The sequence below is a fragment of the Lemur catta genome, chromosome 16 (genome assembly GCF_020740605.2).
Source record: "Lemur catta isolate mLemCat1 chromosome 16, mLemCat1.pri, whole genome shotgun sequence".
NCBI classification, from domain to species: Eukaryota; Metazoa; Chordata; class Mammalia; order Primates; family Lemuridae; genus Lemur; species Lemur catta.
Window position 1 is genome coordinate 34441635 of NC_059143.1, and position 17442 is coordinate 34459076.

The 17442-nt window shown below is 36.6% G+C and overlaps 1 protein-coding gene across 6 annotated transcripts in view; it reads right to left on the reverse strand.

Moving 5' to 3' along the window:
• Positions 1–17442, reverse strand: part of PIAS2 (protein inhibitor of activated STAT 2) — a 79924-nt gene that overhangs the window by 37520 nt on the left and 24962 nt on the right. For all 6 annotated transcript variants that reach the window (XM_045527274.1, XM_045527271.1, XM_045527270.1 and 3 more), the window contains 4 exons: positions 16820–17294; positions 9772–9856; positions 2723–2773; positions 2502–2592 (listed from right to left, as the gene is read on the reverse strand). In XM_045527274.1, the coding sequence (XP_045383230.1) occupies positions 2502–2592; positions 2723–2773; positions 9772–9856; positions 16820–17294 (702 nt within the window). The remainder of the gene's footprint in view (positions 1–2501; positions 2593–2722; positions 2774–9771; positions 9857–16819; positions 17295–17442) is intronic.

The window sequence follows — 17442 nt, forward strand, 5'->3', positions numbered from 1 at the left end:
ACTCATGTTTATGAAGACTCCATATTTCATTATCCTAGTCATTAGCAATTGTGGATCAAGAGGTGGTTTAAGGAGTTTTCCCATTAGTTGCATGTGAATTTATGTCAGTTGTTCTATAGGAATTCACAGGGCTGAGGTAAAAAGCCTCTTTGGGAAAGGCTGGCATTTGATTTTCGTTGGGATGGCCCTACCAGGATCAGGCAAGTCCTCTCCGTTGCCTTCTGTTTTTGAAATATGTCTTTGCCTTTCTCTCAATGCTCCATTTCTTCTCCTCCTTCACAACAACCCCTGGAGCTACCACAGGGCCCTGGCTCTAGAGCTTGAATGCCAGACTCAGACAAAGGGTGTTTTATGGAGTAGCTGATATATTCACAAACAGTCTAGTATAAGTATTAACGGGTTAGCTGATACTTTGGGACAGGAACCAGCAGTAACTGAGTAACAACGCCCCAGAGGAAAGTACTCAACTGTCTAATTTCCTCTCCCTCAACAGACTGGAAGAGTGACAAATTCAAAGCTACCCATGGTGGTGCTGTGGACCTCATACATGAAGATATTCCAAAACATGACACTGACTCCATTTGGAAGTTTTGTGGAATGTGTATGCATACACATCTGTAGCCACGTATTTTCTATAGCAAGCCAGAGAGTTTAGGCAGAACCTCACATATTTCAGACATGGTCCCAATCAGTAGCACAGTCACATGATGATACTGGATAGGTTTTCAAGGTGGGTCTGTAGACACCAAGAAGGCTTCCATAGTTACGTCTTTCTTCAAGTATAGTGGGACAGGTTAAACAGCAATGAAACTCATAGGTCAAAAAAATCTTAGCACACCCTGGGCAAAGAAAAATGGATACGAAAAGGCCACGGAAAGTGTACACAGAGTTGTTCTATAATCTGTGATTTTGCCAGGCTGTCTTTGCCACACATCTGGCCACAACACTGGCATACTTCAGCTCCAAGTAGGGTTGCTTCTCCCCGCAGTTCAGATCTAGATAAGAGCTCCTGAGAATCTTACTGCTGGTAGCCAAAAACCTGAGAGGCAAATGTCTCACCTGGGTTTTAAACATGGATGGGGTCATGTAAGCAACCCTCTCTGACCATACTACTCAGCCTCTGTGATCTCCCCTGTCATCCCCAGCACTGTCTCAATGGATTTCAGTCTCACGGGCATCTTTCAATAAGAGTCAGTGATGCAGTGTTGCTCAAGCCCTGTAAAATGCGTGAAACAAGTACTTCTCAGGCCTCCAAGAGTCCACAAGCTGTGTATAAGACAAATGAGACTCCTGACAACTAAGTCACATCCACTACAAGACAAGGGTCAGCCTGGGCCATGGACTATATTCCCCTGGAGCTCAATTATAAGCACATGGCTCTGGTAGAGCTCAGAGTCCTAGGCTGTGTTGTCTGACTTCCTCAGCTGCTCATCAGTATTGCTTATGTGCTTACGCCAGAGCCAAGACTCATGCTCAGCAGGGATGCTAAACGGCTTCCCCATCTCCTCAATAGCTGCAAGGGTGTCTGCTCTGTTGGATTAGCAATTTGGCATACTGGTGGAGTCACTGTTCTCACAGCACTTAAGTTATAGCAAATATACCTCCCACTTTGTAGTGCTTGACAAACAGGCCATGTTGTACTATTTTTTTGATTATGGCTTTGCTGGCCTTCTACAGACTGTACCAATTTAGCAACATATGCCAGGCTTCAGTGGAAACCAATACATAATCCAGTTCAATAATGTAAATGTTATTTTAAGATCTGACTAACAGGATTTAAAGAGTCTAGAAACTCTATCAGGCTAGAACAGGCTGTATACACATCTATACTATATATACCCCAAGTACTGAAGCCCAGATAGTACTTCACTGCTTAAACAGGTTGTCAATCAAATATCAGCACACACCCTCAAACCCGTGTGTGTGCATCAACAAGGCCCAAGCTTGGAATTCTTCATCTCTGTGGACAGTAGCTCTCAGCATCCTCTGCTTCTCACCACATCATCCACTGGCCAAGCCCAGCTAATCCCGACATCCACCAAAACATGCTGTCCTACATATTCAAGGGCATATCCTGCCCTGCTACTATAGCATTTGTTTGATCCAAAGATCTTCCTTACTTTCTGGACCAAGATGTTCCAGGCTCTAGCTAGGCATGGTGGTGTGCACCTGCAGTGTCAACCTACTCAGGAGGCTAAGGCAGGAGGATCACTTGAACTCAGGAGTTCGAGGGAGTCCAACCTGGGCAACATATAAGACCCCATCTCTTTTTTTATATAGATATATTTTTTATATGTTCCAGGCTCATATTTTCCATCTCTCCCAGATCTGGTATCAGCCATTTATTTCTCTAAAGAGCCATGGATCACCTTGGGGGAAAACATTATTTAATCTAGATGCTTGGACTGTTCATCATCAGTACTGAGTTGTCACTGCTTCTAGGACTTGTCATTGTTTACATTAAACTTATATGCAAATATGGTGAATAAACAGCAACTTACAGGCAAAGGAAATAGCTTCCCATTTACTTTTATACATAGACTATTTGGATAGTTATCTTCTTGAGGGCAACTTGTCTCTGCCAGGCAAAGTCTGCATTAATAAAAGAAAAAAATTATTCTTAAATAGTATACTCAAACATGGTTATGTGTTTTAAAATTTCAAACTATATGCACATAGTTAACAAGTATAAAATTAGGGTAACAGAAAATTTCAAAGTCACCTCAACTGAACTTGTACTGTATAGTCTCTCCTGCCACCAGGCAAAAAATCCCTGTTGGAAAGAGAAAGAAAATAGGTTAAGAAATCACAAGGAGAATTCACAGGAACACTCTCATCAGAAAAAAAATCATCATTTGTATTTTTGTTCTTATTCCTTAAAAGATGAACACTAGATTACAATCAAATTTTAAGGCACAAACATTAATCAAAACACTGGAATGATAAAACCCCCGTTTACTTAATTTTCAGCCATGTCTCTATGGCAATTTTTAAGGTTATTTTCAATCCATAGAAATTTCGATAATGTAAAATTCATTTTAACAGACAACAAATTTGGTTAACACAAAAGGAAGTACCCTACATTCCGAAAGAGTTTAATAAATTAATCTATTTGCCTAGAGTTCTTAACCTTGGCTAAGCATTCTAATCACCTAAAGATTTTTTCTTTTTTAAATATAAAGATCCATTTGCCAGATAGTCTTATTGGTCTTGAGTACAGCCTGAGCATTAGGTTTTTACAGCTATTCAGGTGATTCTAATATAGAATCAGGATAAAGAACCTGTGCCTAGAGTCTCAACATCTTCCTATCATGGCAACTTCATAATTATGTACCCAGTTAAAGACCCAACTTCTTGTAATTTCTAGAGGAAAACCTAACGGTCCCATATGAAATATCTTTTGGGAACTTCCAAACCCTTGCACCTCAAAACAGACTATACAGTGAGGCAGCATTGTTATCCCTTTGGCGCTTGTTAGAAACGTAGAATCTGAGACCCCATCCCAGACCTACACAATTAGAATCTGTATTTTAACAAGATTGCAGGTGACATGTATGCACACTGCAGTTTAAGTATCATCCTTAGTCACTGTCATAAATCTTACACTTTGTCTTCTGATCATTAGAGTAGTCCTTTCTTGAGAAAACTGAAGTACATTGAGCCCTCACCCTTGCTCTAACTGGATCAGTCCTCTCACCATTCCCAATTCTCTATGTTCACTGAAAGGCGGTAAAAGCATAGTAGTGACCAGCCTGAGCTCTACAATCCCAAGCTGTACAAACTTGGGCAAATTACTTAATCGTTCTGTGCCTGTTTCCACATTTGTTAAAGATAGAAAATTATCACACCTACCTCATCAAGTTGTTATGATTAAATATGCTAATAATATAGGTAAAGTACCTAGATATAAGATGTGCTCAACAAGTGTCAGCAGGTGGCTGCTATTATTGTTTTCCTCTGTTCTCACTGTCTTCTTTGCCACTAGTAGCCTCCATCCTTCTCAAATGTCTATTCAAAACATCCCAATATCCTAGACAATACTGACCTCTTCTGAGCAACCTATATCATTCCACTCATTCAGATCAAGAAATATCTCACAGTCTGGGCAATGGAGCCTTAGAGATAAATAAAACACAATATTTGCTTCCAAGGACTCATATGTTAATAGGTAACAGACACATACAACTAAAATAAAATGTGGTAAGTGCTACAGTACATATAAAAAATAAATGCTATAGAAAAAGGGGAGATTTTATTTTTGCCCTGAAAGTTCAAGACAGTTAACACAATTAGTGTGATCAAATTAGAACCACTGCTCTACAAACCGTGTTTTCTAACTATTTTTGCTTAGTGGCCCCACCAGTAACATTAGTAAGGGCAGTTCCACTAGTGTGGTGATTCTCAACAAGAGGAAAGGGTGAGGTTCAACCACAGATACATATCAGAATCTTATTAAGATGGGAAACATAATTTGAAAATAGAGAAACAATAAGAGATAAGCCTAGGAAGATGAATGGGGCCAGGCAAGGCTCATGCCTGTAATCTTAGCACTTTGGGAGGTTGAGACAGGAGGATTGCTTGATGCCAGGAGTTTGAGACCAGCCTGAGCAACATAGCGAGATCCCCATCTCCACAAGAAATAGAAAAATTAGCTGGACATGGCAGTGCACACCTGTAGTACTAGCTACTCAGAAGGCTGAGGCAAGAGGATCACTTGAGCCTAGGAGTTTGAGGTTGCAGTGAGCTATGACGACACCAACTGCACTCCAGCCAGGACAACAAAGCAAGACCCTGTCTCAAAAAAGAAAAAAAAGAAAGAAAGAAGGATGGACACGGATAGATGTAAACATGTTACAAAGAGTTTTGAACAGCCCCCTAAGGAGCAATACTTTATTCTGGTAAGGGAAATTAACATGAACAGAGAAACATAATGTGCTAAATGTCTTCACAAACATTGTGAATAATGACCTTCCGACATTCATTTTCTGCCAATCACTATTCTAGGAACTTTCACATGTTGATCCAGACACAAAGTAAGCGATTACTATATGCTAGGCACTGTGATTGGTTTTGACACTGTAAAAATGAGGAAGAGATGTTGCCTTCATCCAGAAGTTCGTAAATGCAAGTAGTGAAATAGATGCAATGATACTTTAATAGAAAGTGAGTACACAACACAGTGAGAGACAAAGGCTGTGTTTGGGGAAATCTGGAAAAGCATCACAGAGCATGTAAGACTTGAACTGGCCCTTGAAACATGACTTAAGAAGTTTGCCAAGCAGAGTAGAAAGAAAGGATATGTGAAGGTACAGAGATGTGAAGGAGCACGGTTAACTTAGGAAATAAAACAGGAAAGCCTAGCCAGAGTATAGGTTGCTGTAAGAGTGATAGGAGATAAAATGATTTAAAAAAAAAAAGAAAAAAAAGATGGGCAGAGCAAGTTGTTGAAATGAACTGGCAGGCAATGTAGCGTGGACTTCACGAGGTACCACTACAGGATGTATAAGCACAAAAGAGAAAAAAACTCAGTGGGCTTTAGAAGGATTACATGGTCAGCCAGGAGATGAAGAGTTGATACCATTACAATTGAATAGGCAAAAGATGAGACCCTGACAGTTATTTAAACATATTAATATATATCACTCAGTGATATTTAAACGTAAAAACTGGTAGGACTCAATGACTGACTAGATACGGGAAGGTAGGATAAGGGAGGGGGAGTTTCCTGGACGGTGCCCAGGTTTTGGAATGGTGCAGTTGGATAGATGGTGATGCTACTCACCAGGACAAGGAGAAGATGACATAAAGCAATCTCCCCAGCCACTCATTGAGGTGGTAACTGTTACTCCAATTTTACATACTGGGTAAATAAGATTCATTGAGGTTTAGTCACTTGCCCAGGGGCATAGAGATCTAAATTCAGAATTCACTTTACAGTTGGTATTACCATAAAGACCATACTACCTCCCTCAAAGTCAGGGTTGTATCATCAAGTTTTAAATACTGAGAATGACACAGAAGGATCAATGAAGTGTAGCAACTGATAGGATGTGGTAAATGAATAGGGGGCTAATACAAAGAGGATTCTGTCCAGACAGACCCCAATGCCATTAATGAAATGAGGAATACAGGAGGAAATATACCAAGCAAAAATCTCCTTGAAGCCAGTTCACTTTTCAAATTTGCATCCTTGGTGCCTAGAATATTGCCTGGACCACGGTAGACAGTGAATAATTATGCACTGAGGGAAGGAATGAACAAAAGACAACAAGATTTGAAGGAAGTCAAGTTCAATATTAAATGTGCTGTTTGATATGCTTGAAGGTCATCAAAATAGAAACAGAGAGGGTGTCCAGAGCGAGGTGTTGGTGATTTTGCAGCCAACATAAAAATAACTAAGTACATTCATGAATACCATCAGAGTGACAAGAAGAGAATCACAGATCAATCACTGGGAATAAGTATGGCAAGTCAGTGTGAGGGAAAAAGAGGATGATTTAATGTAGCTGTACCAATGGAAGGAGTACTACTGAAGGCAAGAACAGAGCTGAATCCAGTGATCACTCTGAAAGATATAATGGGAAGAACAAAAAACAAAAACAAAAAACTGAACCTGAAAGTATTCAAATCTCTAGTCCAGACCTTACTAGACAAAGAGGAGGAGCTATACTAGATACACAGCAGTGGTTCACAAATTTGCTGCACACTGGAAACATCTGAGAAGCTCTAAAAACCACTGATGTTTGGGTTCCATGCTCAGAGATTCTAATTTAATTTGTATAGGATGAAACCTGGATATTTGAATTTTTTAAGCTCCCCAGTTGATTCTAACATGTAGCAAAGTCTGAGAACCAGGCAGATAGAAGTAATTAGATGACACCCCAAGAAGCAATCATCCAAATCCAGAATATGCAATATGCTAGAGTCAAATGAGCTACCTTTTTTTGAAAAGTAGGAAGTGTTACAGTCTTAAGAGAAGAACCAGAACTCCTGGAGAAGTGATCCATTACAGTGTTAGAGCAGAGAAAATACAACATGAAGCCTGGAGCACCTTGTGGTGACAGTAAGTAAACAGTGTTCAAAATTGGATGTGGAGTAGAAGGGTACAATCAAAATGGCAAGGAAGCCAATCTGCAAGAACTCCCAATGCCAAAAGGTAGAACTAAATATTACTATAGCATTGGATTATAACCCATAAAGCACCCATGAGTCCACACTAATATAATGAATGAATGAATGAGAAGGGATAGCTCCTCCTTACAAAAGAATAACTCCAATGTAAAACAGAATAAGGACAATAAAAAATCACCACTGGAACACGAGTGTTTTTGCTGAAAATTGTTGAAGGCAAGATTCACATATGGATGCTTAATTAATGGGCAAAAGTTTGAGGAGAAATAGAATGCTGTGTGCCCAGTCGCAAAGTATCTCCCCCAAAATATTTATCAATAACAACAGAAAAAAACAATGACTGTACAGTGCAGAAATCTGGCAGACAGCATCAGCCAAGTGATCAAGGTTAACATCACCAAAAATAAGATGTTATTGATATTATGTAGCCTGATTCAATACACTGAGCAGGCAATATAGCTTGATGTATTCTTGCCAAAAACGTACAATCTCAATCTAATCCTGACAAAGCATCAGACATAACCAAATTGACAAACAATCTACAAAACATTCGACCACTACTCTTCAAAATTGTCAGAAATAATGAAAGACAAGGGAAAACTAAGAAACTGGGAAACTAAGACAAGGGAAAACTAAGACTGAAGGAGACTAGGAAGACACAACAATGAAAAGTAATGTGGACTGGATCTAGAAACAAGATGTTCATTAGCAGAAAAATTGGTAAAATCTGAATAAAGTCTGTAGGTTAAAGTATTGTACCAATGTTAATCTCTTGGTTTTGATAACTGTACTATGTTTATACAAGATGTTACTATTAAGGGAACCTGGGTGAAGGATATATGTACTACTTTTACTGTTTTTCTGTAAATCAAAATTACTTCAAAATATAAAGTTAAAAAAAAATCTTGGGAGATGTAAAAGTCAAAAGTAATACATGGGCCTTGTGTCAATACTGAAACAACTGAGAAAATTTGAATATGGGCTAGAGATTAGTTTGTAGCCAGGAATTAGTTTTCTAATGTGATTATGTTAAAAATTAGATGCATCTTAAAATATTTCTGGGTGAAATTAATACAACGCCTATGATCTGCTCTACAATACTTCAGGAAAAGGAGGATGGGGGAGGTCAGATACAGATTGTCAAAATGTTGGTGATTACTGACACTAGGTAACTGGGGACCAAACCTTTACTTCCATTTATTGGGAAGGAGATTTTTACTATTTGATTCTACAACTCTGAAAGGTTGGGGTTTTTATGTACATGTGTATGTGTGTGGTCCTTTTCTTTTTCTTTTGGAGGGAGGACTCCAAATATATCAGGGTTAAATAATATAAGATAAAATTTAACATTATAACCATTTTTAAGTGCACAGTTTTGTGGCATTAAGTACATTCACACTGTTGTGCAACCATCACTAACCAAGTATCTCCAGAACATGACTGAATTTTTTAATTGAAAATAATTATTTCAGCTGGGTGTGGCAGCTCACGCCTATAATCCTAGCATTCTGGGAGGCCTAGGTAGGAGGTCTGCTTGAGCTCAGGAGTTCAAGACCAGCCTGTGCAAAAGTGAGACTCTGGCTCTACTAAAAATAGAAAAATTAGCTGGGCGTTGTGGCGCATGCCTATAGACCGAGCTACTCAGGAGGCTGAGGCAGGAGGATCACTTGAGGCCAGGAGTTTGAGGTTGCAGCTAGCTACGAAGATGCCACTGCACCCTACCCAGGGAGACAGAGTGAGACCCTGTCTCGAAAAATAATAATAATAATTATTATTATTATTTTAGTCATTATACTTCTTGACTACTTAATAGTCACATAGTTCAAACTTCAAAGACACAAAAAACATAAGGTGACTCCCCCTAACTCTGCTCCCAGTTAGGGTGACTGACTGTACAGCTCACTTTGCCTAGAACAGTCCAAATTTATGTTCTTATCCTAGAATTATTAATACTGTTCACTTTTACTCTCAAAAATGCCTCAGTTTGGAATGATAAACTTTACAGTGACCCTATCTCTGGGCTGTTACCACAAATTCTTTATGCTACTATATCTGGAATAAATTTTTCATGATTTTTTAAAATTCCCACCCAATGTGACAAAAAGTAATTTAAAAGATATTCTAAAGTTTTATTCCAAGGTTAAAATTTTTTTCTAGTACACAGCACTTATTAAATATTTGGCTAACCTCAGTCAAAGTATGCTCCCCTTACTTAAGGAGAAATAAGCCAACTATCATGGACTAAATTGTGTGTCCCCAAAATTCATATGTTGAACTGCTAACCCCCAATGTTACTGCATTTGGAGATAAAGACTTTAAAAAGACAATTAAGATAAAATGACTCCATAAGGGCAGGTCCCTAAGCCAACATCACTGGTGTCCTTCAAAGAAGAGGAAAAGACACCAGAGATTCTCTGTCACAGAGAAAAGGCTATGCAAGAAGATATGCAAGCCAAAGAGAAAGGCTTCAAGAGAAACCTAACCTGCCAACATCTTGATCTTGCACAGAAGCTTCCAGAATTTTGAAAAAAAAAATTTCTGTTGTTTAAGCCACCCAGTCTGTGACATTTCTTTACAGCAGGCCTAGCAAATGAATATAGCAACATTCATGGAGAAATATATTACAAACATTCCTCTTACCTGGATATGCATATCTCTCTAACTTGCTGAGGTGTCAAAGCAAAAATAAAAAACTTCTCTTGAAATCGTTGAATACTGCTTTGAACTGGGGAGAAAAAAAGATAATACACTTCAATAATAAATCCAAGGCTATAACTACCTGCAATTACCAGGTACTTCTAATAAAGCATCTGCCAAATTCTGAAATTTTATGGTTAAAATACTCCAAAAATCAAGAAGTACTAACTGAACTGTATTCACCTTGGAATCATGAGTAAAGTCACTACAAAGGAGTTTCTTTAATTTTAAGCATTGAATCATTGTTTATTCTAAAACACTAATTATAATAGAAAGTCAAAATATAACAAAATCCTTCAGTATTATAGTTCACCCTTAACTACAGTACCATCTAATAAAAATCTGAGGAAATCAAAAACTCTCCCCAGGAGAACTCTATCCAAGATTTAAGTGCTTTTTGTTTATTTCCTTCTTTCTTTGTTGTGTTTTGTTTTCAGTGTTCTATATTTGATTACACAGAGCATTCAGATGAGAAAATTTTAAATTTCAAAACTACTCATAGTTACTAAGATAATTATTTGCATACAAAAGACTGACTAGTTAAAAAAAGATTACCTACGAAGTCATCCTTATTTATATTAAAACCTGAAATGTACTTATGATTTCAAAGAACTGTAACAGATTAATACTGATGAATTATTCAATAATGTTCTAGTGACCATTAAAACAATAAAAAAAGCTAATACAGAGGCCTCAAGTCTTCTGCTTCCTAATAAGTACTGCAACACCACCCAAGAAATGGCAAAATGGCCATGATGTGTGTTAACTGCCCCGTTTTCCTGACGCATACAGATAAACATGTCAGTTGAATATCCAATGTCAGAGGGATACAACTGCAAGGCACACCAAATCAGAAAACTATTAACTCCCTGAGTAAAATACTCTTTTAAGCATAGGCAGTTTATTTGCAGCAATTATGCTCCCAGAAATCAGGTCATAAAGTAGTTCATATTTTCTCAGGATGCTTAAAAAACAAGGAAAGAGAGGGATGCTGTTTATGATGAAGGCTTAAATATTCAGGAAACAAAACTTCAGGTTGTTAACATAATTATGGGGCACCAAACACAAAGACTTAAATACAGCAGTCAGTCTCTCCATCTTCTTCAGTTCCTATTCACTCCTCAACCTTTCCTTTCTTGTACAGATTCCACTTTCCACTTTATCTATGGCTAAAAGTCACCAATGATACCCTATCAAATGTAATAACCTGTATTTTAAGATTACAAGTTAACAAACTGCATTTTCAACCTTAATGGCATGAGTCTCTTCAGCCAGAAACCTCAATAGATCTAATATAAGTACAAATGGAGTGCCAAAAGAAGAAAGCAAAAATGGAGCATTAAAAAAAAAAAACTTGCAGAAATAATGAAAGAATAATGTATAACTTTGATGGAGAGGAAAAAAGGATTTACAAATCAAACCCCAAGGAAAATAACATGAAGAAAACAACCTAGTCACATTATAATCTAATCACTGAAAACCAATGACTATAAAATCTTGCAAACAGCCAGAGAATGATATATTACATAAAAGGGAACAACAATACAAATAAAGGCCAATGTCTCATCAGAAGTAATGAAGGACAGAAGCTTTCTTTAAAGTGATGAAAGAAAAAAACTGTCAACTAAAAATTCCATACCCTTCAAAAATAGTAAAACAATAACTTTTCAGATAAACAGAAGCTAAAAGAATTTTTTCACATCAGAAACACATTACAAGAAATGTAAAAGGAAATTATTGGAATTTTAAAAAGATACAAATTCCGAATTGGATCTTTTGGAATGAAAATCACTACAAACAGTAAATAAGTAGCAAAGCAAAAAAATGTTGTTTTTTTCTTGTTGTGATTTCCTCAAAAGGATAATTGTTTAAAGGAAAAGTAATGGCATTGAAAGGCAGGATTTATAACCTACGGAGAAGTAAAGACATGACAATGGCAAAAAAGGATGGAGGGATGGATAAATGAAATTATCTGCCCAACAACTGTTTCTTGCTTTATTCTGATGAACTGCATTTACATAAACCTCCCCAGAGACAAATACACTCTTAGTGTGCCAAAAAAGGGGCAGGTACCTACATCTGCAAAGCCGGGCACAAGACCCTCTTAATTCACCAGGACAAATGCCAGTATTTGAGGCCCTGTGTGGATGACTGGACTCAACCTACCCTGAAAAGTTCCTATAAACCATGAACCTTAACATTTGAAGCTGGAATGCTTCCATAGTTGTATCACACACATATATATTCAACATGCACCTTTATGTCAAATTGCACATGTATGTTGCAATAAATGATAGGTAAAGCCAGAATAAGTCAGAAAAAGAAAAGGCATAGCAAAGATATGTCTGTCATGATACAAACTAACATTAAACTGCAAATTCTATAAATTGTACATATATGTTGCATATGTACAACATGCAACATACATGTGCAATGAAGAAATTAAGGAATGAAAGGATCATAAAACTTTGAAGGTATTTCACATAACACCAAATGGCTAGACATTATCAACATTTATAATTCATGTAACAGTGAACAAAAAGGAGCTAGTCAAGGAAGAATATATACAGAATTACATAAAGTTCAAAAGCAAGCCAACTAAACTATTTTCATATATATACATATATGGTAAAACAAGCAAAAGAGAACACAAAATTTGGAATGGTGATTTAATTCAGGAGAAGGCAAGGAGATGGCTTTAAAGATATGGCAATGTTCCCTTTTCTGAAACTGGGCAGTAGCTTCACAGGTGTTCATTCCCTTGAAATTCTTTATATATATTCTTTTGTACAGATATAGGTAAATTATTATTATTATTTTTTTTTTTTTTTTTTTTGAGACAGAGTCTCACTCTGTTGGCTAGGCGAGCGCCATGGTGTCAGCCTAGCTCACAGCAACCTCAAACTCCTGGGCTCAAGCAATCCTCCTGCCTCAGCCTCCCGAGTAGCTGGGACTACAGGCACATACCACCACGCAGGGCTAATTTTTCTATTTTTTTGTAGAGATGGGGTCTCACTCTTGCTCAGGCTGGTCTTGAACTCCTGAGCTCAAGCTATCCTCCCACCTCGGCTTCCTAGAGTGCTCACATGAGCCACCACACCAGGTCTACACAAATTTTTTAAAAAAGAAAATTCCCCAAATATTTCATGTTTAAAAGAAATTATATTTTTTAAAAATTGAGAAAAAGAGCACATCAGAATAGCTATTTAATGGAGGAGAATAGAGATTTTTGTTTGTTTTATTATAGATTAGGGGATTATGTCAAAATTTTTTTTAATTTTATCCATTTTGAATAGAAATAATTCCAAACTGCATAACTATATAATAGTGTATTTTCTTAAATAGAATATACTTATTATCTTTTTAGATCAATAAATGGGCTATGCTATAATACCAATTCCTTCAAAAATAAAAAGATACACAGGACCATTGGTTTCAAAATCCCAAGAGGTTCTGGAATGACATTTTTGGATCTTTTTATGTCTATTTTTTCTACCATGGCTCTTCCAATCTCTCCCTTGATAAAGGAGGAAACAGGGAAAAAACTACAGAAATATTTTAACTCAATAAATTAACCTGAAGAAAAAGGTTAAAGATGAAAGTAAAATCATAAAAGTTAACTGGATAATAAACATTTAAAATATTTGCTTCTGTTATTAATTTTAAAAATAAAAAATTTAAACAAGATACAAGTTTTCATCTAAAATATCACAAAGATTTGTTTTTAATAGCACTCAATAAAAGAAGTAATGAGACATAACAGATGTTCTCACACCTTGCTTATGGAATTTAAACTGGCACAGCTATTTTGGAAACTAATTTGGCAATATCAAGAGTCTAAAATGTTCTTACTCTTTAATCCAATAATTCTACTCATAGAACTTTGTACAAACAAATAATAAAACATGAACAAACACTGAATCCTTATTTCAGAATGAATGTAATGAAGTGATAAAGTACATCTCTCCACTTGCCTGGTTCATCAGTTTTGCTAAAATGTAAATAAAGCAAAGAGAAAAAATAATTTTAAAATTTTTAAAAAGCCACCTTGGCCTGCCACCATTCAGGCCATCCTGACCCCATTAACTAGCCCTGCCTCTCACAACTTCTGACTCAGCCAAGATGGACTGCAGTACAACCATGTCAGACAGGAAAAAAGCACACTGATGTATTAAAAAGTTTCCAAATGACTTGACATAAAAAGGGTTTTCCCAGGAAAGGAAAACAATCTTCCAGATTAACTATGAAACACTATTTCCCAAACAATTTATTTCATCAAGAAATCCAAATACCTCTGTAAATAATATTTTTAGGCAGTAAGACATATGCTATAACAACACAGAAGTCACCAAGCTAAGTAAAAATTTGTTAGTCACATGTATCAACTTTTAGTACTATGATAAAATTTCTCAAATTTTCTGAGAAGTTGATGGGTATTAAACAAAAAGCTAAAAAATGTGTCAAACTCCCTGTGCCTCTTTAGAAAAAAAATTAAAAGGTTTATTTCTTCAGAAAGCAGCTTAAAATCTGCTTTAAACAGAAACTAAGTCTCTTTACGAAAGTATCAAAACATGAAATCATGGGCAATAAGACTTGTGTCTGTTCACACAAAAGTAATCTGAGTTCTAAGCCTTAAGAAGGCTTGAGTAAGTTCTACCTAGAACAATTAGGAAAGAAAAAGAAATAAAGTCATACAAATTGGAAAGGAAGAAGCAAAATTATCTCTGTTCACAAATGATATGATCTTATATGGAGTAAAGTCTAAGTATTCCACACTAAAAAAGTGCTAGAATAAATGAATTCAAGAAAGTAGCAGGATACAAAGTCAACACACAAAAATCAGCTGTATTTCTATATACTAACAATAAACAATATGAAAAGGAAATTATGAAAAGTCCATTTACAATAGCATCAAAAAGAATAAAACATTACAGAATTAATTTAACCAAAGAGGTGAAAGACATACAATGAAAACTACAAAACACTGCTGAAATTAAAGGTGGCAAAAATAAATGGAAACACATTCCATGTTCATGGATTGGAAGATTTAAGATATCAATACAACCCAAAGCAATCTACAGATTCAATGCAATCTCTCAAAATCCCAATGACTTTCTTCAGAAATGGAAAAATGCATTCTAAAATTCATATAAAATCTCAAGGAACCCCTAAATAGCCACAACAAACTTGAAAAAGAAGAACAAAGCTGAAGAACGCACATTTCCTGATTTCAAAACATATTGCATAGCTACAGTAATCAAAACAGTGTAGTACAAGCACAAAGATTGACACCTAGACCAATGGAGTAGCCAATGGAGTAAAACAGCGAGCCCAGAAATAAACTCTTGCGTATATGGTCAAATGATTTTTGACAAAGGTACCAAGACTATTCAAAGGGGAAAGACAGTCTTTTCAACAAATGGCATGGGAAAACTGGATATCTACATGCAGAAGAACAAAGTGGGACCCTGATCTAATGTCATATACCAAAATTAACCCAAAATGGATCAGACCTAAATGTAAGAACTAGAACTATGAAACTCCTAGAGGAAAATATGATGTAAAACCTTCACAGCATTGCATTTGGCAATGATTTCTTAGATATGACACCAAAGGCATGGGCAACAACAACAAAAATACACAAATTGGACTTCATGAAAATTTTTTAAATTGTGCACTGAAAGACACTATCAACTGAGTAAAAAAGGCAACCCACAGAATGGGAGAAAATATTTGCAAATCATATATCTGATCAGGGATATACAGAGAGCATATATCTAGAATATACAGAGAACTCCTAAATCTCAACAAGGAAAAAAAAAAAACCAATTCAAAAATGGGGAAAGGACTTGGACAGACATTTCTCCAGAAATATACAACTGGCCAATAAGTACATGAAGATGCTCAACATCACAATCATTATGAAAATGCAAATCAAAGCTACAGTAATACCACCTTACACCCATTAGGATGGATACTACTCAAAAAAAAAAAAAAACAAAAAACCCAGAAAATAACAATTGTTGGCAAGGATAGAATATGGAACTCCTGGCACTGCTGGAGGGAATATAGAATGGTACAGTATGTTGACTCCTCAAAATATTAAAAAAATAGAATTACCATGTGATCCAGCAATTACACTTCTATATACAACCAGAAGAATTAAAAAGCAAGGTCTCAAAGAGATATCTGTACACCCTTGGTTTTGGCAGCATTATTCACGATCACTAAAATGTGGAAGCAACTCAAGTGCCCATCAATGGATAAGCAAAATATGGTATATATTATACCACAAAAACATGGAAGTAAATATTAGAAGAAATAGCTAAAATAATTAAGGTTGTTGCCACCAGAAAATGAGATGGGGGGAGGGTAGTGGAGTTTGGCAGACGACAACTATTTGTCTTAAAAAATGTATAAAACTGTATTCAACCTTAAAAAGGAAGGAAATTCTGACATAAACTATAATTATGTTAGAACCTTGAGGATATTATGTTAAGTGAAATAAGCCAGTCACAAAATGACAAATACCGTATGACTCCACTTATAAAGGGGCTTAAGAGCAGTCAAAATCACAGAGACTGAAAGTACAATGGTGGTTGCCAGGGCTAGGGGGAAGAGGGAAGGGAAAGTTATTGTGGTAGAGTTTCAGTTTCACAAGCTAAAGACTGGATGGTAGTGACGGTTGCCAACATTACGAATGTATTTAATACCACTGAACTGTATTGTATACTTTAAAATGATCAAGAGTTTACATGTATTTTACCACAACAACAACAACAACAAAAAAAGGAAATAAAAGAATGCTCAAATGATGTAAAATAACAGTTTTATGTTAGATTTCAGTCATGGTGGCCAATTTTTCATCTGTACATTTAACATTTGGCAGGAATGCCTCAATTTTATAATATTAACATCAAATCATTAATAGTTGAAGGTCTCTCAATTTATTTTCTCTCTCGTCCAGAAGAAATTGATTTCTCTAACTTACCTAAACTCGTGGGCTTGATGAGAACATCAAGGACATCATAAAAGGGCAGGTTTTTTAACTGCACATCAGGATGGACAGGAGGAATTGGGGGAGATGGCTGCTGCATCTCAAATGTAGGTTTAGTATCTTGAAGCAGCACAGAACCAACAGGAGAGGACGGTGAGTGAGGTGTAACTGAAGTGGAAGGCAACGAGTGTATTCCAGCCACGGCCAGGTCAGGTTCTACAGGAGATGAGCTACCATCCAAATTGAAAACAGATGATTTGATTGCGGATAAATCAGAAAGTCCTTCAAGAGTTCGTGGATATCGGCGTCTATACAATTCTCGGATTTTAATCTGAACTGCAGGGCTGCAGCCACTCTTCAATAAATGCAGCGCCCTCATCAGGAGGTCATGCTTGCGTCCACTTTTATTCCGTCCAGCAAAGCCTAGTAACACTTGTAGCTCAGAAACTCTAAAACTAGAAACCATATTCTAAAAGGAAGAAAGAAAAAAAAAATAAGCCAATAGTCACCCTCAAGCACATAAAAATCCTATCTTATCTAAAATATACTGTAAAAGCTCATTTTCCAGTATTCTATCAACTGGCATGGGCGAGTAACGAGCACTTTCACATACCACT